This window comes from Merops nubicus, unplaced genomic scaffold (assembly GCF_000691845.1).
Source record: "Merops nubicus isolate BGI_N331 unplaced genomic scaffold, ASM69184v1 scaffold9333, whole genome shotgun sequence".
In the NCBI taxonomy this organism is placed as follows: domain Eukaryota; kingdom Metazoa; phylum Chordata; class Aves; order Coraciiformes; family Meropidae; genus Merops; species Merops nubicus.
This window is the reverse complement of record NW_008600934.1, coordinates 1,395-22,088: the sequence shown is the minus strand read 5'-3', so window position 1 is coordinate 22,088 and position 20,694 is coordinate 1,395. Positions and strand designations below refer to the sequence as shown.

Sequence of the window (20,694 nt, the reverse complement as noted above, 5' to 3'; positions counted from 1 at the left end):
TTTGTTTGTTTGTGGGTTTTTTTTGTGGAGTTTGTTGCTTGGGGTTTTTTTTGTGGTGTGTTTTTTTGACAATTTAGAGGTTGGAATCAAGACGTCGTTTTTTAATTAGTACTTGCATGAAAATTGCGCCGTGCTCGGGCCGGGGGTGAAGCTGTGTGGGTGCAGCCCGGTGATAACTGTCCCTCTGTGTGGCTGCCCCATAGCCGTGTTTGGTGATAGAGACTGCTAAAACAGCCGGGCTGTGACCCAGGCACAACGTCCACAACCACCAAAAAATCCCCTCGCTTTTAAAACACCCTCTTGATGTGCAAAATGCTGACACGGTTATGTGAATAACAAATACATGCTTTTTACATTTGAGAATTATGCACAACCAGTTTCGTGTATTATCCCCCCTAACCAAATATTCTAACTATAGAAACGATGCAGCTGATAAGCATTCTTAGCCTATTTCATCTTGTCACAATGTTCAAAATGATTTTCATTTAATCTGTTTTATGTAATACAGCTTAAATGTGTCATTTTGCATGTAGGCATATAATTGTATTTTGTAATTTCCCAGGTTTTTACAGGAAGAAATGACACCTGATGCTATTCTGGAAACATTTTAATTTATCTATTCTTAAACGGTCGAAGCTTTGAGCCAGTTTACTTCTTGAGCTGGTTTAGCTCAGTGAGAAGAGTTATTCAGAGCTCCTACACGTTAAAAGCCACGTGTCCTCCTTAAGGAGCTGGTCAACTGCAGGTTGGCATTGTAGAGTTAGAGTGTAGATTTTCAGACAAGCTGGAAAGGTGTTTTAAGTCACCGTCATACTCAAGTCCTTAAACATGTCTTGTTACCAGTCCATGTGTCAATATTGAACACATTCAGTACTGTTATAGGAAATGTTCAGAATTACTTTTAGATCCATATTCTGCCTGAAACTGTACAAGAAACCTGGAGCCAAAAGTGAGATCCTGCTGTGCTGGTTAGCTATCTGTGCATTAAGCTGGAAAGGTGTTTTAAGTCACCGTCATACTCAAGTCCTTAAACATGTCTTGTTACCAGTCCATGTGTCAATATTGAACACATTCAGTACTGTTATAGGAAATGTTCAGAATTACTTTTAGATCCATATTCTGCCTGAAACTGTGTACAAGAAACCTGGAGTCAAAAGTGAGATCCTGCTGTGCATTTCAGGGGTTACCAGATGAGCTTGCTGTGGATGGCACTTCTCTTGAAGTAGGAGTATGTTCTTAATGATGTGTAGGAGTACTCATGAAGTGGTGTATTCCTAATCTGTCACTTGCTTGGATAGTCCAGAGAGATAGACACAAAGGGGAGGAAGTAGAATGTTTCATGACAAGATAGGAATGAATACAGTTTGCTCAGACTTACCCAAACCACAGGAGGGAGAGCAGGGAATTGAGCTTGGACCTCCCAAATAGTGATCCAGAGGAGCACTCCTCTCCAAGTTCCAATATTAGAAGACTTAACCACGAAGTTGTTGCAAAATTAATTTGCTTTCCTATTCTAGACAAGGTACTATGAGCATCTTTACTGCAAAGAAAATGTTTATTAGTTTATCTAGTAAATTGACTTAATTGAAATAAATGCATTTGCTTTACAAGGTGTGGTGGGTGTCAGCATGTCTTCTGGCAGTGCCTGCTGTTTTATTAAACACTGGAGAAAAATATTTTAACTTCTGTATTACCAGATGTTGACTCTCTGCCTTTTTTTAATCAGAGTACTTCCAGAAACATGACTGAAACCTCTGAGCACCAGGTTTTGTAGAGCCATTTTATTCTATTTTGGATGAGTTTATCTTACCTGCTGTTTGTGTAGGTGATGCTGAAAGGTGCAGTGTTGGAAAGTCTTGTGTGTTTCAGTTTGGTAGGCTTAAAAATCACTGTTAGCAACAGAAACCCCACCAAGGAAAATACATTTTGCTTTTATTAGAGAACAGTCCTAGCAAGGCAGAGGATTATAATGAGGCTTAGTAGACATTTAGTTGCCATCTAAACGTTATCCATTACCAGTGGGTTGGACTGTAGCAGGTTTATGGGTGGTTTTGTTGCAGTGGCTGAATGTAGGTCTTCATTTTCTCAACCCAGTGCCAGTGCTCTTCCATCAGTGTCCATAACAGGAACACTGGCATCTTTCTGTAGTGTCAATGCTGTATTTTTACTTCACCCAGGTCTTCATTTTGGTATGACATTGCTTCAATTTCTCCCTCTTTGCCTCCTAGGTCTCCTTGTGGGAACATTAGACGTGGTTTTGGATTCCAGTGCCAGAGTTGCCCCGTACCGTATTCTGCACCAGACTCAGGACTCTCAAGTGTATTGGGCAGTGGCGTGTGGTATGTGTTACTGTGGCTCTTGTCAGGTGCTGGATTTGTCTTACTCTGTCATCTTTTTGGTTCAGATGATCAGTTAGGCCACACAGAGGTATTCTGTGGCTGTGCAGGAAACTGCAGAGCTTCTGATGGGTGCTGGAGGATGCCAGAAGTAGAAGAACCTCTCAGTGCTCTTTAAACTGTAGTTTAGGAGCTTAAGGCCTTGTAAAAGCTTCCCTTTCTACAGATGATTTGAATTTTCTTTCTTCCAAGGTGTATCTTTTTGCAAGGCTATAGTGAGATTGTTCAGGGAATAAAACCATGCTGATAAGAGTGCTGTGGGATGATGAGTGTTGTGCCAAAACCTGCTTACCAGGCAGGTGGTACAGGATGGGAGCATGTAAGGTGGTTTAAAGTGCCAGACATTCTTTGAGGAATCTCTGTACTGTCTTGTTCGAGTTATTTTTTTGCTATTTCTGGCCTTTAATAGACATGTAGATGGTCTGTATCTGTAAAATACATGACAACAATATTCTTTTAAAACATCAAGAATCCTTGGCTGCTTTTACTTGAGAAATGTAACTGCTGTATTAGAGTATCACAGTGCAACCTGATGATAGTGTCTGCTGGTGAACTCTGATAAAGGCTTTAGGTCCTACTGGTTGCTAAAGAGAAAATACCTTCAGACATACTTTTTACATGGACTTTTTTAATAAAAAGAATCTTCACTTCTCACTTTGTGGTTGAGCTGTAAAATCTGAGCATGAGCTAATCAATTGCTAAGCCCACAGACGCTGATGTGTTGTTCCTCTGTTCCTAACTTCTCCCTAGGCAACCAATACAAAATTCTCCCTTTCAGAGCTACTTCAGAAGAGAGGTTAAGGAGTTTCTGTGTTTCACAGACACTCGGTTTCCCTTTTGGGGAAGGCAGAGAGGAACAAAGACAGAAAACAAAATGGCAAGCCAGGAACTACATAGAAAATGGAATATTTGGTGGCCGCATACAGGGTAGAAATTTTATAGTATCTTGACAGTCAAGGAATGTGTTATATCTGTACAATTTTAGGAGTGTTTTAGTTGATCTCTTCTGGGTCTTGATTACTTTTAAGCATTGCAGCAGGGTAGAATGAGGTGGGCTATTTAACAATCAAAGGAAATTCTCTGAAATCCCACGCTGCAGTAAATATATTGTCTTCAAAGTATTTTTTAAAATTATATGTTTCTCATTTTACTGTTAAAGTAAGAGAAGTGTCATGCACTTAAAGTTATAAAATGGGCATGGTTCTCTGGCTGAAACATGTGTCTCTTTTATTTACCATCTCTCCTGTACAAGTACTGGTGGGCAGCATTCTGGCCATGCCCAGCTGCGGCCTTCCAGCGCTTTGCTCTTACAACTGGCTTTGCAGGAATTGTAGAATTAGCCTCCTTTGTTCTAATGTCATTCTGCTGCTGTTCTTAGAAAGACATCAGTTATTGAGGCCTGGCTTATTTTAGCAGTTTGTCTGCTGTGAGTTGGTGAGGGATGCAGCTCAAGGTGCAAAACAGAATGCAGACTTTATCCCCTGCCATTGTGGCTGGACCTGTGGCACAACCTGCACAACCAAAGCATCCTGTGATTGATAATGCTGTGCTCTTAAGCCATTTCATATTACTCAAAATCATTTATGCTTTAAAAACTTCGTCAGATGTCTTGGATAGATGTCAAGTAAAGTTATACACAGGGGCAAAAGAGAAAATCCCTGTTGTCTGATCCGTTGGGCTGTACAGACAAGTTCAAATTCATAGCCCTGCGGCTTGCTTACCTCTAGTTTTTGGTTTCAGGTCCTGGAGTTATTTTTGCTTGTGAAACCACAGATTAGGTGGCGTTGGGTTTTGTGGTGAGGTGTCCAACTACAAATATGTGAAGACTATTCCTGAAGCTGCCTTTTTGAAAAAGAAAGCCAGGTAGAGCAATAGCTTTAGGGAACTGCTTGTTTTGTCTGCTGCTTTCTTCTTTTCCATCATCAACTACATGGAGGGTGTACTCACAGGGAAAATGAGTAGTGGGAGGCATGCTGTTAGCAGTTTTAGATATCCCACTGCTTTTGTATGAAACTTCAGAAGAAAAATTTACTGGAATTTGGTCAAGAGAAACTTTAAAATGTCTTTGGTATGCATTTAAACAGTTTTCTTTTTGTCTGCATTTAACAATGTTTCTTGTTAAAAAAAAGAATTGCTTTTTTAGCTTTTCTGCTTTTTTTTTTCTGTCCACAAGAAAATATAGTGATAGCTATCAATAGATAGGAAGAAATCATTTAGTATACACAAATCTTTGAAATAATTGGTGGCAGCTAACTAAAGCAACTTCCTATAGAAAAGTTCTTTAAATTGTTTACACAGTGAAGTTTATCCTTTGTGAGCTGTTGTAGACTGTGTGGTTAAAGACAGCTGCTGACCATTGCCCTGGGACATGGAACCTCTTTGTAGGTGTAAAAAGCTCAGTTGTTTTTGAAATTTCGAGGTCTTCTGAAAGTTCATTATTTTTATTCTAGAATACCAGGAATTAAAAGAATATTTCTTTTCTGGGGAAAAAAAGGCTGTGTTTAGTGTTCACTGGCAAATAGGATCATCTCTTGGTCGTGTGCTGATTATCCCTGGTGGCACTGGAGACGTTTCATGAGAAACATAATGTTGGTTTACTTAAAGTATCCTTGATGTGTACAGTAGTTGTGTTTGATTTGTCCTGATCACTGTTTGGTAATTATTAGTTTCCTGTTGTGAGCCTGGAGGAAAAAAGACCTTGTTCTAATTTCTTTTTTCTTTGGTTTTCTTGTCATCTTTCACCCCTTCAATTAGGATCATCTCGTAAAGAGATCACAAAGCACTGGGAGTGGCTGGAGAATAACTTACTGCAGACTCTATCCATCTTTGATAATGAAGAAGATATCACCACTTTTGTCAAGGGCAAGATACATGTAAGCACTATGTTTCCCTGAAGGACTTCTGGATCCTGAGAAAGAATGGGGAGGTGGTTTTAAGAATTTTTTACCTGAGGGGAGGGAAGGAGCAAGAGCTCCACTGCAAAATTCTCTGCTTGCTCTTCAGATGTCGTATGTTTGGAGTTGTCGTGGAATGCAGACAGTAGCATCAGGACTGTGTTACAGTTATAACACTGGACAAATGTATTTTGGGGGGGAAAAGGTAATAAGCAGATCTCAAGGAACAGTCTGCTTAGGATGTTCTTACTAACTAAGATATGATACCTCTTTAAAATCCTTCCTGGTTATGCCTTTGGTGCAGAGAGAATGTTTAACAGGGGTTCATCTAGGAGCAAATACAGGAGAGAGAATTCTATTTCACAAGCAGTGTACTTGCCCTGCCAGGATAGTCTAAAAGGCATCTAGGTTGTCAAGGAGCTGCATCCCAACTTCAACTTCCACTTACCTATGAGCCAGGGGCCTCTGTTTCTTGTGCTGCCAACACACTTCAGATTCCCAAGCCAGAAATTCTCCAGAGCAGGAACTTATAAATAGCGTTTTTTGTTGAACAGCATCAGTTTGAGTCTTTTTCAGTACTCCTCTGAGCTGCTTCGTATTTTCTGTGTGCATCTGCATGTGAGAGATTGTGGTCATTTGTTTTTCCTGTTGGCCACTCGAGCTGTGACAGACTGCTGAGTTCTGCCCTTCTTGGCAGATGATCTCCTTCCTGTTGGAGGAACACGTCCGCAGTGAAAATAGACTCCGGTTCTGCTGGGGGGTGTGCAGAGTGTTACCAGGCCAGCCAGGAGATGCTCAGTCCAACATTAAATGCTGCTGCATGTGTTCAGGAGTAGATCCCAGATCACAGACTCCCAAATTATCCAACTGCTCTTTCTACATGTCTTTGCTATCCCTCTGACATGACAGGAGAAGTGATAACTGCTCTGTCATGTTTCTTCTTGTCTTCCGGATTGCTGCTGTGACCTTTTGCTGTATATTGTGTCTGTCAGCAGGCACGTTTCCTTCCATTTCTTCTCTCTCTCCTCCCATGTCCTTTCAGGGAATTATTGCTGAAGAGAACAAGAATGAGCAGCCCCAGAGTGAAGAGGATCCAGGTAAATTCAAAGAGGCTGAACTGAAGATGCGGAAGCAGTTTGGGATGCCCGAGGTGGAGAAGCTGGTCAATTACTATTCCTGCAGTTATTGGAAGGGGCGTGTTCCCAGGCAGGGTTGGCTGTACCTCACTGTCAATCACCTCTGCTTCTACTCCTTCCTGCTGGGCAAAGAGGGTGAGTTCTGAGCATAAGAGTTGTTTTTTTGCCATCTCCCGTGATCTTTTTGATGCAGATGGTCTTTTTGATGCAATTGATCTTTTGTGTGAAGTGTTTTTCTGAAGCTGACAGGTTTTTTGCTTTTGGGAATTTTTTGAGCTCTGGCACAACACATAGATCAATCCTTGCTCTCACAAGCGTTTCAGTGATATTTAGACTGAATGTTTCAGTAATTTTTCAAAACAATTTCTCAAGTTGTACAAGTACACTTAAAGCTTTAGTTTTTTACGAATTTTTACTAATGTAATTGGGTTAGAGAACCAAGCCATATTTTTATCTTGGTGGGTTTTATTTGAAACCATTACCAGGATCCAGTATTTACAAAGCTTGAATTCCCGAGTCAAAAGCTAATTTGCTGGAAAGAAAGAATGAAAACTTGAGTAATTGTAGTTGAAAGCATTTACTGGATGGGAGATAGTCCTTTTGGAACTGCATTATTTCTAGTCTAGTTAATCCCAAAGATTATTTCCAAGTATTTCTGGAGAACTGAGTAGAAGTATGAAGAAAACAATTGTCCATGTGTAAGAGGGGGGAAATGCCACTACACTGAGGGGTTATGGGCTGCTTCAGCTTTATTTCTGATTGTTGTTTTGCTTCAAATTGGAATAGTAGCCTTTTAACTTTTTTTTTTCCCCTTCCAGTTACACTAGTGATCCAGTGGGTGGATGTAACCCAGCTAGAAAAAAATGCTACACTGCTGTTCCCTGAGTGCATTAAAGTAAGCACAAGGGACAGTGAACTTTATTTTTCCATGTTTCTCAACATCAACGAGACATTCAAGCTGATGGAGCAGCTGGCCAACATTGCTATGAGGCAGCTATTGGATAATGAAAGCTTCCTACAGGACAAGTCCCTCCCAAAGCCCAGGAAGCCTCTTAAGAACATCTCTGCATTAAAAAGGTGTGTTTCCAGCAGTGAGAGTACGAGACAGATAGCAGGGGATTGCAATAATAAATCTGCATTCCTGTGTAGCTCCCAAGTGCCACTGGGGTTTTCTCACTCTAGGGGCTGCATCACTTATTTCAGTCATTAGCCCTCTGCCTGTTCTTTTTTCTTCCACCTCAGATTGGTACTGAATTCACACAGGCCCAGGCCCTCGTGTCTTCTCATGCATGACTAGGCACTCTCAGAAGGAATTTTTAACTAGAAACTGTTGAAAATCCTGTTTTAAAAAAAAAAAAAAGGCAGAAGAAAATGACATCAGCCCCTTTGTCTGAAGTTGAAGATTTATAAAAAGTAGCATACACTTGTATTGTAACAAATCCTCCCCTTGGGACTGTTCTCTGCAGTTCCAGATCTGCAGGTGCACTGGTGTTATCTTGTAGTGCAGGACATGCCTTGTCAGTGGAGCGTGTCTGAGGGCTGAAAGAAGAGTCAGATAAGGGGTGGCATCTCACTTAGAGAAGTGAATACTAAGAATACACAGCACAGTCTGAAGGTTGTGATTGGAACAAATGCTTAATGTTAGTGTTTGAGTGGGTTTTTCAAGTGAGGAAATAAAACCTCTGGGGACTACTCTTTATGTTTCCCCAGAGACCTGGATGCTCGAGCCAAAAATGAGTGTTACCGTGCCACTTTCCGCCTGCCCAAGGATGAGTGCCTGGATGGACATACAGACTGTACCTTGTGGACACCATTCAACAAGATGCATATTCCTGGCCAGATGTTTGTTTCCAATAATTACATCTGTTTTGCCAGCAAGGCCGAGGAAGCCTGTCATCTCATCATTCCTCTCAGAGAGGTGGGGGTTTCTTAGCTGTATTTTAGGACTAAAGGCCTTTCTTGTCTTTTGTGTGCTTCTGTCTTCTGTGTGGTGCTTTAGAGATGATGAAGAACCTGCTAGATCCAGATGGCCCTTTTCTTTGTCTTCTAGGTGACAATAGTGGAGAAAGCAGATAGCTCCAGTGTCTTGCCCAGCCCTCTGTCCATCAGCACCAGAAGTAAAATGACCTTCTTCTTTGCCAACCTGAAAGACCGAGATTTCTTGGTGCAGAGGATCTCTGACTTCTTGCAGAGAACACCATCCAAGAAACCGTGTGGTAGTGACAGGGAATGGAAGTGGAGTTTGGCAGATCCTGGCTGTGAGGTATGGAGGAGTTAGCTTGGAGCAGCATTTGTCAGCTTCTTTGAGTAACTCTCCTTACAGTGTGCTAACAGTGCCAGTCACCAGCAAATGCTGTCTCTTTGTTAGATAATTAGCAGAGGAGGAGGCTGCCAGAGCTCAGATGCTTTATGTTCTGTTGTTCAGGAGGTTCCAGAGTTGCCTTCCAGCAGCCCCCTTGCAGCCAGCCCCACGTCTGCTCTCAGCAGTCGATCTGGCAACTTCTGTGTCGGGGAGGTGCCAACAGCTTCACAGGGACTACTGAAACTCTTCAGAAGAAATTCCAAGGAGTTTGTGGGACCCAAAGGGGTAAATAATATTTTAACTTAAAACAATTAACTATAAATAGTTTACAGTAGGCTGCAGATTTCCTGTCCTGCCCTAAGACTGAAAATGCATTTTACCCCTGGTCAGTCCTCCAGGATAACTGCTGTGGCTGTCAGAACAACAACGCTGCACAGACATAACCTGGCCATCAGTGTACTTTGTCAGTACTGAGATACTTGACTAGAGGCTGAGAAACCAGTGTTACTGTGCTTCTGGGATGTAAATTCATGTCTGTGAAGAACTCGTTTTCTCCGGATCAAGGAAGCAGAGAACTGGTGTCTCTGCTTGCTAGTTAATGAACTTAGACCATGGTTCTGCTTGTGTTCCTGTAGACATTTGCAAGGTGTAATGCCATTGCACAGCCCATGTTAGTGTTGTAAAGACTTGACTTTAAGCAAACCTGGAACTGATTTAGAACAGTGTCAATTAGCATACACCCTTTTATTAAGCAGAAAGAAGAAAGGCTTTGAATGCCACGGTATATTTCCCTTGAATAGGTGAAGTGTAGGCCTGAATATACACAGAAATTACCTGCCCTGCAAACATAAAAATGCATTAATCCTGAACTGGCTGTGTTTGTTCCTGTGAAGGCAAAGGAGAAGATGAAGGAAGAGTCTTGGAACATTCATTTCTTTGAATATGGGCGAGGGATGTGTATGTATCGTACTGCCAAGACTAGGGAGCTGGTGCAGAAAGGAATCCCAGAGAATCTTCGTGGGGAGCTCTGGCTCCTTTTCTCAGGTAGGATATTGTGCTGAATACTTCGACAGCTAGCAGGAATAAGCTTTCTGCACATCTCAAAGGAAAAAGTATGAGTCCTGGCTCATTTCAGAATAAATTAATCACAAGTTAACTCAACCTGAGTGATACTTCATGGTGTTTTTGCCAAAAATGCAGTTACCATGTTGCTGAGATTACTTTCTTTATGAGCATACTAGCTCTTTAGCCTCCCTTGGTCTGGATTTCAGTTGGGACCTAGACTCTAAAATGATAGTTTAACAATGAGTTTGTTACCACACTTTTCTATCTATTTGTAGTTCATGCGTTGATTCCTGGCTGCCTCACCGCTGAAACTGTGGGCATAAAATCTGCGTTCCAGAGCCCAAGAGGTGAAACAGTATTTGTTTGTCATTGCAGGGGCCTGGAATGAGATGGTGACTCACCCTGGTTACTATGCAGATCTGGTGGAAAAGTCAATGGGAAAGTACAATCTTGCCACAGAGGAAATTGAGAGGGACCTGCACCGTTCCATGCCTGAACATCCTGCCTTCCAGAATGAGCTGGGAATTGCTGCCCTCCGGAGAGTCCTAACAGCTTATGCCTTCAGAAACCCAACAATTGGGTACTGTCAGGTAAGAAAGAAGTCTTAGACACGTTAGTCCTACGTGGTGGCCATGATTGACTCGAACTTTTTCTGCAGTTTTTTTGTTCAGTTTCAAGCCTTTCATTCATGCTGTCCCTGCGGGGGTGTGAGAGTAGGAATGAAGTGGTTATATTGCAAGATCTTTTAACTATCCTTTGGATACAGCATTTAAATAGACTTTGCACATTTCTGTTAGGTGTAATGACAGTTTTTTACTAGTTTTCCTGCTAGAGCTTTCCCTAGTTTAGCAGAAACATTTTATTTTCACTAAAAAGAGCAAGTAAATGGAGTGAGTGATAGTACATATGGACAGTATATTGAAAACAAAGCCAGTTGCTGGTTTGTGAAACAACTCTGGAAAATCAGATTCATTTTCTGTATTGCTTTGGTATTAAAGTTTCTCATGATGTTGTTCTGTTACGGCCAAATTCTTGCAAAGCTTTTTAAGAAAACTTTGAAAATTATACTTGTCTCCATTATATAGGATAAATGGAAGTTCTTGACAAAAAGTAGTTACATTATTTGCTGCCTCATGAGCAGAGGAACTGAAACAAGAAAGTAAACTGGCTTAAGGTTGTCTGACTTGGATGCCAGCAAAAGCTGGCAATAGGTGTGATTCGTAGTGACAGTTTTGCTGTATTCGTGCTTTTTAAGTTTAGGTGGTCTGTAATGACAGAGCTTTCATGAACACCTTCATGTTTGTCTCCTCTGTCTGTGTACTTGGCCCCGCTGGCTTGTAGGCCATGAACATTGTCACGTCAGTACTGTTGCTGTACTGCAATGAGGAAGAGGCTTTCTGGCTCCTGGTGGCCTTATGTGAGCGGATGTTGCCAGATTACTACAATACAAGAGTAGTGGGTGAGTCTGTCCAGTTCATACTGAGCCTGGGTCTTCAGCTACAGTTGCACCAGCACCTCAGGAACATTTTGTTGTTCAGAGTGAATTAAATGTGGTGCATTTTAAAGGTGATGAAGCACAACCCTGTTCCCTTTAAAGTTGCAGGTGTGTGATGGAGACATAGGAAGAGACACTACAGGCTACCAAGGTAGTAGTGCTACCTTGTAGTAACAAGGAAGATGAAGTCACTAAAAATTGGTAGAAGGAGGGACCCATTAGCAGTAAGGAGGCCTATCTAGAAGATTATTGGGTTATTTTTTACCCATCTGAATGATGTATTAAATCTTTGGAATAGGCTCCCAGGAAAGGTTAGTGAAGCACCACTTCATGGGGTGTTAAAGCTATTCTGTATAATAGAGTATATTTTGATGTAGATACCATAATATCAGTAATCCTCCACTGCTCCTTTCAGGTAACTTGCATAGATCAATGAGAGATTCTGTTTCTGCATGCTCTGCAATGTAGGAGTAGTCTCTAAGTATGTTGGATTTATTGAGAAGAGGGAACAAATCTGAATAAATGTATTAATTTTAGTTCTGATGTTAAAAGGCTTACATGAAATGAAACTGAACTCACTAATTTAATAATTTACTAGCTTGGGTATAGTACCATGATACCACCAGTTTGAGTTCTACCATTGTTTTTCTTTGTTTCCCAGGTGCATTGGTGGACCAAGGAATCTTTGAAGAGCTTACACGAGAGTATCTTCCACAGCTGTCAGAAAAGATGCAAGACCTAGGAGTGATTTCCACCATATCCCTTTCCTGGTTTCTCACTCTCTTTCTCAGTGTCATGCCCTTTGAGAGTGCCGTGGTCATTGTCGACTGTTTTTTCTATGAGGGAATCAAGTTTATCCTGCAGGTGTCATTGGCCATACTTGATGCCAACATGGAGAAGTTGTTGCAGTGCTGTGATGAAGGTGAAGCCATGACTATTCTGGGCAGGTACCATTCATTGTCCTTATTTATAACTGAATAGTAACAGTACCCCTTTAGGCATCATCTCTTTCGAACTAATTCCATTACATAGGTCACAGATAACACTGTAGGACAAAACTTGAGCTCCAGAGAGGTTTGCTGTTGTTTTCTACAACAGCTGAAGTTCATTTTTGGCTCAAGTATGGAAGAATTCCATATTTTTTGAATTGTTTGCTTTGCAGCATAATTCATTCCGACATCTGTTTGAATTTGAACTCTAAAGGGTTGTTTATCTGAAATTCACAGAAGTATTCTGGACTACTATTAAGAACAGATCCTGGCAGGAATTGCTTTCTAGAAACAGCAAATTTTATTGAGCAGGTATCTCCCAAGACTAGTAAACGTAAGATTTTCTTGTTTGAAATGCGACTCTCTTCTATGTGCAGCAAGATCAGCTTGTGACTAAGAGCCCACTTCAAAAAGAACAGATATTCCCCAAAATAGGGTGAAAATCAGCTTTACTTCAGATATGTTGAGGGCAGCATTGCAGGCTAGCTGGGAAAATCAAATTTTCCTACATGTTTAGATTAATGATACAAACAAATAGGGAATGAAGCATTTAGGATATTATTTCTTTTCCTGGACTCTAACTATGGAGTCTTGCACCTGTTCTGTGTTCTCCCCACAGGTACTTGGACAATGTAGTTAACAGACAGAGTGTCTCACCCCCCATTCCCCACTTGCATGCCTTACTGACCAGTGGAGATGACCCACCACTGGAAATCGACATCTTTGACCTCATCAAAACATCCTATGAGGTAAACTTCTGGCCTAAGTTTTGCACAAGCAGTGGTGGAGTCCCCATCCTGGGAGGTTTTTAAAAGACATGTAAATGTGGTGCTGAGGGACATGACTTAGTGGTGGCCTGGCAATGCTGGATTAATGGTTGGACTTCATGATCTTGAAGGTCTTTTCCACCCAAAATGATTCTGTGATTCTGAGGTGACCCAAGAATTGTGCCAGTGCTGTTGAAATACCTCTGTACTGGTGGAGGTGTACCTCATTATTCATGCTGAGAACAAACTCCTAAGAAATTTGTACCTGGATGATGGAAAGAACACAAGCAAGAGAAGTGCTGCTTGTCAGTTCTTCCATGCCATGCTGTGGTAAATGTGGGTTCATGTCCCTTTTCTTCTCCTGTTTTTCATCCTGTCCCCCTTCAGCTATAATGTTGCTGAGTGTTTTGTTTGTTCTTTCAAATCTACCATCTCTGTTTGTTCTTCATTTCTTTCATGAAAGAATGTCACCAAATTCACCTTCCTTGTCTGACCTAGTCAGCAGAAAAGCCTCTTAACCTTGGTGTTTCTAGGTGGATCTCATATGGGCCCTAGAAAAAATCAGGGTTAGAAGGAATTGACAGCCTGTCTGTTCCCTTCTCTCTGCTACAGTACAGGATCTGTACTCCTGTCAGTCCTGTCAGATGCTTTTTCATCTGTTCTTCAGAAACCTCAGATGTTTGGTTTCTCATGAATTCTGAATGCTTCCTCTTGCAGGACAGGGGTGAATAGGAAATAGAGGTCAATAAAAGGCTTCTAAGGGTTTTAGATCATCTCTGAAGGGACAGTACACTTGTTAAAGAGCATATAATTGAACAGCAGCTGTTCTTTCTGTAGGAGATGATGCTGACCTCATCTGCTTCCTTTTTTTGTAGAAATTTAGCAATCTGAAGGCAGATGACATTGAACAAATGCGTTTTAAACAAAGGCTGAAAGTGATCCAGTCTCTGGAGGATACAGCCAAGAAGAGTGTGGTATGTCACCCCCAGATTGAACGAGCTACCAAATGTTGTGTTGATGGGCTGTGTTCTGCTGTGAGCATCTGAAGAGTGTGTGTTGTTGCAGACCCAGTTTTAAGTGACTTAAAGAATCACAGTTCATGTGTAAAATGGATTTACTCGCTGGAATAATAGATTTTCAATTTTCTTCTTTACATGGTTCTAGTTAATCTAATAAAAGGGATTGAAGTGCTAGGGTATGATTGAATGAGATATTTGGCATAGAGGGAGATAAAAACCACTTGTAGCCTTGTAATAGTCTCCACTGCCTAGTGCTGTCTGTTCTTCTGCTTGCCTGGACTCTTTGAGAAGAGCTAGCTAGCAGGTAATTATTTTCTTGCCATTTAGAGAGCATGCTAGCACATCAGGGAATTCTGCAGAAGAGCTGATGGCCAAAGGGCAGTGTCCATATGTATTCCAATTATTTCTCATGTCCTAGGTGTAGAACCTCATCCACGTGTTTCTTTCACTGTTTTTCACTGCATCTGAGTCAAACATCTAAAGATATAAAAACAAGAGGGAGGGGCAATCTGCTTCCTACAGTCAGGTCTGCACAGTCAGGTCTGCACAAACAGGAAATAAGCACAGTAATCTCTTCTGGCTGCCCAAAATGTCAGTACTTTCTGCTTGACCAGCAGCTGTCTTCCTGACCTGCAATCCTTAGCAATGGGAGGTGTTAGAATGGTTGTTCTCCCTGGATCGTGTCTGCTTGCACTTGTTCTCTTCTGTTACACAGATTTTTCAGTGAGTCACATTTAATTTTCTGGCTTTGAAATAAATTGTTCACTCTATTTCCTTCTTAACTATAGGTTCGAGCTGTGTCTAGTGACATTGGTTTCTCTATTGAAGAACTAGAAGAGCTGTATGTAGTGTTCAAGGTAAGAAGCGAGAGTGAGGAAGAATGTCTTCTGACACAGAACAAATATCAAAGTAAGCTGAAAGGGAAGCAATGACTTTGATTCTTAATCCAACCTGTCAGGAACAGATGTGGCGTTGTGTTATCCATGGCACCAGTAAGACTGGCCCTATTACTGTCCAATTGATTTTTATCTGTTTTAACCCCTGAGGTGGCCCAAACATGTTCACAGTATTTGAACGATATTTACTCAGAGATTGCAGAGTCAATGGGAAGGAATGTCACATGGCAGTAAGAAGGGGAACTGGGATTCACTGTACCTCAATTTTTATTCTCAAGTTTGCTATGGACATGCTCTGTAATTGTGGCAGAGTTACTGAAGAGCTTTGCCTCTGATTGTCAATATATGTATTTTTTTAAAAAGTAACAGTACCCAACTGCATTTACCAGAGTCACTGCAAACCCCACTGCACTGTGCTATAAGTTCAGACAGAGAAGCTTAATTCTAAAACCTGCAGGTTCCCTCTGCAATAAAGCCTGAGTGTCCTTTGGTTCAAACCTGAATACACAGGGTTTGTATTTTTCACTTTAAATTGGGTTTTGTGCTTTTTGTGCAGTCCCTGTCTCTTCCTTCATTTCATACTACAATGTAGTGAAGTAACACTAGGAGTAACGGGGGAGAGAACCAGCGTGTCCTGAAATGTCCCCTCTTTGCCTGCTCAGTGCTATTCTTGAGCTGTGACAGGCTCCACTCCTGTGGATTGTTGTAGTGTAGTATAATCTGACCTGTTAATCCTTTCCCTCCGAAGGCAAAGTACCTGATGAGCTGTTACTGGGGAAATAATCGCGCTGCGGCCGCCCGGCGAGATCAGAGTTTGCCCTACCTGGAGCAGTACCGCATAGACGTGGAGCAGTTCAAGGAGCTGTTCATCAGCCTGACCCCCTGGTCCTGTGGAGCACACACCCCAGTGCTGGCAGGGCGTCTCTTCCGGCTGCTGGATGAGAACAGGGACTCTCTCATTAACTTCAAGGAGTTTGTGACGGGCATGAGTAAGTTGTGTTCTGCAAAAAACGCTTCTGTCCTTTTCCAGGCAGAGAACTGACAGGAGAGAGTGGTGCTCACACTGTTGTGAGGGAAGGGTGACAGCCTTAGAGGAAGCCTCAGGCTGCTAGGCAGTCTCCCGTTTGGGAAATGATGGGTTGTAAACCAATAGGGTACAGCTTTTGCTGTGGGTTCCCTCATTGCATGGGAGCTCAGTCTACTTTGAGCCTGAATTCTTTATCCTGGTTGCTGTTTTTCATAAGGTTTTTTTCTTTGCAGGTGGGATGTACCATGGTGACCTCACTGAAAAACTCAAAGTACTCTACAAACTGCATCTGCCTCCTGGTGAGTGATTGTTTCTTTATACCACCACTATTGAGCATGGTCTGTTCTGACATGCCACTGAAAAGGGATGGCTCATGAATTTTGCAATTGAAGTAGGTGATGCTGCTGTTCAGTTAGCTCAGAGACCTTAACATTTCCTTCTCTGTAAATACAGCTCTGAATCCAGAGGAGACAGAGTCTGCCTTGGAGGCCACAAGTTATTTCACAGAGGACGTTACAACGGAAGGTAATGCAACGCTGCTGCCTTTACCACGCAGTTTAGGCAGGAGCTGCAGAATAAATCCATGTGCTGTGGGAACAGTGATTTTGTGCAAGCCATGGTCTCGTGGTGCCAGTGTTAAGATGGCCAGTGTGTTCCAGTTCACTGTCTTTGCTGCATGATGGGAAAGTTTGGAGCTTAAAATTCCTCGTGCCCGTTTCACGCAGGACACGGCATGCTCTGAAGCACAGCCCTAGTCTCCTGAGGAGGAGCATTGTGCTTTTACCAGCCCCTGTCTCCCACCATGATTTAGGTTTTTCATGCAAGTCTCATTGTCTCTCTTCTTGTTTTTGTTTCCTTCTCTGTGTCTGTCTATACGTCTGGCCTTTTCTTCTGTTTTATCTGGGATATTGTCCCCTCAGCCCCTTTTCCTGCTGCTCAAGTATCTCCTTTTGTCTCAGAGCTGGATTTCTGCCTGCACTGTGAGTCTCAAGGTCAGTCCATGAATTATGTGCATGCATTGAGCGTGGCTGTAATGCTGATATCATCTGCCAGCACCACTGGGCTATTTCAAATACTCTGAAGTTGTTGCTGCTGCTCCTCTCTTATGACACTCCCACTATGAATAAAGTGCTATAAGTAATGTGATATTTCAGTACATTTTACCTATTGAGTTTCAGTTTCAACCTTGGTCAAAATAAGGTTTTGTTCAGCTGCTTTCAGTGGATTTTGTCTCACCCTAGAAACTAGTGGGCAGAAAATATGCTCAAAGCAGGGATGGGTGGTGCAAAGCTTGCTGGCCTGGGTAGATGATCCCTGTGCCTACTCCACAGTCTTTTAATTTAAAGGAATAAGGAGGCATGTCACTGAATTGTAAAACTGTTAGTAAACTAGTTGACTGTATTTCTTAAAATACCATTTTAGGGATTGTGAAATAGCATGATTGACACACTGACCTTCTAAATGTTGACAAAAATTTAATAATATTCAAAAAAATCAGAAGGGTAGTTGTGCTTTTTGGTGCTGGGTGACTAATTTAAGAGTATGAGTTGAGCCAAGACTTCCTATATAGTCTAGTGACAACACAGGGAACCAGAAGAGAAGTTAGACTCTGCAGATTACTCCTGAAGTGTCAGTTCAGTCAGTGAATAATGGTGAGTGTGGAGATTAGTCACATACAGCTCAGCAGTGGATTGGGTTTCTGCCATTCATTACCTTGCTCTGGATAACTGAACAGCCTTGTCTTTAAACCATCATATTGCTTAGCTGTCTTTCATGTCTGTGTTTCACCCTTTAAGAGTTCTGCCCTCTGCCCCAGCTCTTCTACCCACTTTTTCAGTGTGGCTTTTTATCCAGTTCATTCCAGCAGCCTCTCCCTTCCATCCTGTTCTGTTCACTCCTCCAAATATGATGTGGGAGTGTGGGATTAACTTCTATTAAATACATTCCTGTACGATTTTAATTTGTATGTGAGTTGTCTTATGTTCTTTGTGTTGTATTGCTGAAAATCAGCTATTAATCATTCTTTTTAATTCCCTGATTTTTTAGAGACCCAAGAAGATAAAGGAAGGAGAAATGAGAATGGTCCAGAGAAAGGTAATTTCATCATAAACAGACCATGTTCAAGTCTTGTCTCTGTCATATTATGAAATGTTCATTATCTGTTTCTGTATCCAGGAGACCCTTCAAAGTGTCCCTCAAGGACAGAAGTAAAGTGGGATATGAGCTGGGAAATAAATCTCTCTTATGCCTTACTGCTCTGACTCTTTCACATACCAAGATTATAACGTTTGTAAATCACACTTGTTAGGTTGTCAGCTCACAGAGTACATTTACAAAAACTTGGGCTGATGCAGCAGTGTTAAAATTTTTGCTCTACTGAGCTGGATCAGTTAAACCAGCAGAAAACAATGCAGCCTTCCTGGTGGATGTTTTCCTGAACTGTTAATAAAACCTGCTTCCAGCGTGATTTTTGCTGGCACAGCGTTCACTTTTTAAGCCTGAAACCATTAATCACCTGACAGGAGTCACTTGTTCTTGCCTTGCAGAGGAGAAAGGTACCAGTCCACAGGATTATAGATACTACCTAAGAATGTGGGCCAAGGAAAAAGAGTCCAAGAAAGAAACCATTAAAGATCTCCCCAAAATGAGCCAGGTAAGAAGTGAATGTGAAGGTTTCCAGTTAGCTGACTGACAGCCCAGTAGGGAATTCAGCAGTATGTGCACCATTTTGCCAGCATACTCGGTCCTCTCCTGTAGATTGCTCTGTTCTTCTGGTCTGGTGAGCTTCAGAAGCCTCTAATTCCACACGTTTGTGTTGAATTTCTCAGTGGACATGAACAAACTACTCTGTTTACAGCAACTAAATGTCCTTGATTCTCTCTGCCTCCCAGACTAATTTCTCCTGTAAGAACTGCAGTCTGTGTTTTCCCTCCAGAGCAGTTTGTTTCAAATATGTCATCAGTCATATAACCTCGGTTGGCTTTTTTGGTTTTGCATTGCCTCAAGCTACAGCTGCTTGGTGGAGAGTGGAGAATGTGGTTAGAGAAAGAGAGTCTGATGACAGGTGTGATCTTTTCTGTCTCTGATTTCCTTTACGGGTGCTACTTAGACCAGTTTGGAAATGCTCAGAAGCTGACCACAAAAGAGTAGCAGGACAGAAGTAAAACTTTAGGTTTTCTCAGATGTGAATGTGTTAGTACTTTGCAAAAAGGCTCACCACTATTAAATCATTAGCTGTGTCTCAGTGCAGTTGCTACAGCAGAGAGGGAAAAATTTGCCTGCATTGGTCTGTTCTAAATTACTACAGTAAGTTGCTATTTACGTTGTGGGGAGGCAGATAAACAAGGAGTTGGTCAAAATGGTGCCTGTTGCTCCACCTCAAAGAGCTTCTGGATGATGCTTTTAGTCACAGTCTTGTTAGATAGTCCTGCAAGGAGCAGAGAGTTGGACTCAATGACCCTTGTGTCTCCCTTCCAACTTTAGATACTCTGTGATCTGCCAACTTTTTTTTCAGCTTGATTTTTTTGGTCTTTGTCTTTTAAAGGAACAATTCATAGAGTTGTGCAAGACCCTTTACAACATGTTCAGCGAGGACCCTGTGGAGCAGGAGCTGTACCATGCAATTGCCACTGTTGCCAGTCTCCTTCTGCGAATCGGGGAGGTGGGAAAAAAGTTCTCCAACAGGCCCATAAGGAAGTCTGAGGACTGCAAAGCAAACGATACTCAAGATCCTGTGAGTGAAGAGGAGTCACCAACATCTGAACAGAGTCAGAATTTAGCAGTGGAGCAGCAACCCCAAGCTGACCATGAGGACAAAACCTGCGGAGATGCTCAGCCTGAAAAAACACATCAGGAGAACCAAACTCTAGGAGATGGGTCAGGGGAAGGACAAGGCTCTCCTTTACAGCTGCTATCTGATGATGAAACCAAAGATGATATGTCTATGTCCTCCTACTCCATGGTCAGCACAGGCTCCCTGCAGTGTGAAGACATCGCAGACGACACGGTCCTGGTTGGTTGTGAAGGCAGCAGTTCAGCTGCCAGGTATGGCAGTACCATTGACACTGACTGGTCTATCTCCTTCGAGCAGATCTTAGCTTCCATGCTGACAGAGACGGCCCTTGTAAACTACTTTGAGAAGAAAGTCAACATTCTGCAAAAGATCAAAGATCAGAAGAAGGTAGAGAGGCAGTTCAGTTCATCCAGTGACTATGAACTTTCCTCTGTGTCAGGGTGAACTCAAGAGAGCAGGAATTGTCTTTGGGAGATAAAGCAGATGTGGCAGATGGCAGGATGGTTCGGTATTTTGTGCTTGGGGTTTGTTTTTTTTGTTTAATCAGAGACCAGTAACTACACAATTACAATAGATTCCAATCGATAAGGGGCTTCTGACAGCGACTGTTTTGTGTAGGTGCTTCTTTGGCTACTCTGGCTGACAGAATTAGATCTACATTCTCAAGAGCCATTAGAACCTAATAGCCCCTGACATATAGAATTACCACCATAAATTATGCATGTCTGCCTTTTGATATCTTTTATTTTAATGAAGTTTTATTTCAGACAGTAACTGCTCCTTGCCTGCCCTCGATTGCTGTAGGTTCCTGGGTAACTTGCCCAGCAGATGCAGCCTGGCTTGAAACCGTGCTGGCCTCTGGCTGCCAGGCTGAGACCTAACACAGCCTAGTCTCGTGCTGTAGGACCCTGACCT

General features: G+C 42.1%; 1 protein-coding gene across 1 annotated transcript; it reads left to right on the top strand.

The window, feature by feature from the left end:
* Positions 1 to 2,177: 2,177 nt before the first annotated feature.
* On the top strand, positions 2,178 to 20,223 carry TBC1D9B (TBC1 domain family, member 9B (with GRAM domain); the record flags this gene model as incomplete). Its single annotated transcript, XM_008937825.1, has 20 exons — positions 2,178 to 2,339; positions 5,151 to 5,269; positions 6,333 to 6,561; positions 7,245 to 7,503; positions 8,137 to 8,344; positions 8,477 to 8,689; positions 8,852 to 9,013; positions 9,622 to 9,772; positions 10,169 to 10,383; positions 11,135 to 11,252; positions 11,950 to 12,235; positions 12,897 to 13,026; positions 13,920 to 14,018; positions 14,852 to 14,920; positions 15,708 to 15,948; positions 16,220 to 16,285; positions 16,440 to 16,511; positions 18,033 to 18,080; positions 18,533 to 18,639; positions 19,531 to 20,223. Coding segments are annotated over 20 exons (3,647 nt in total), but the record flags the coding sequence as incomplete, so codon positions are not given.
* Positions 20,224 to 20,694: the final 471 nt, after the last annotated feature.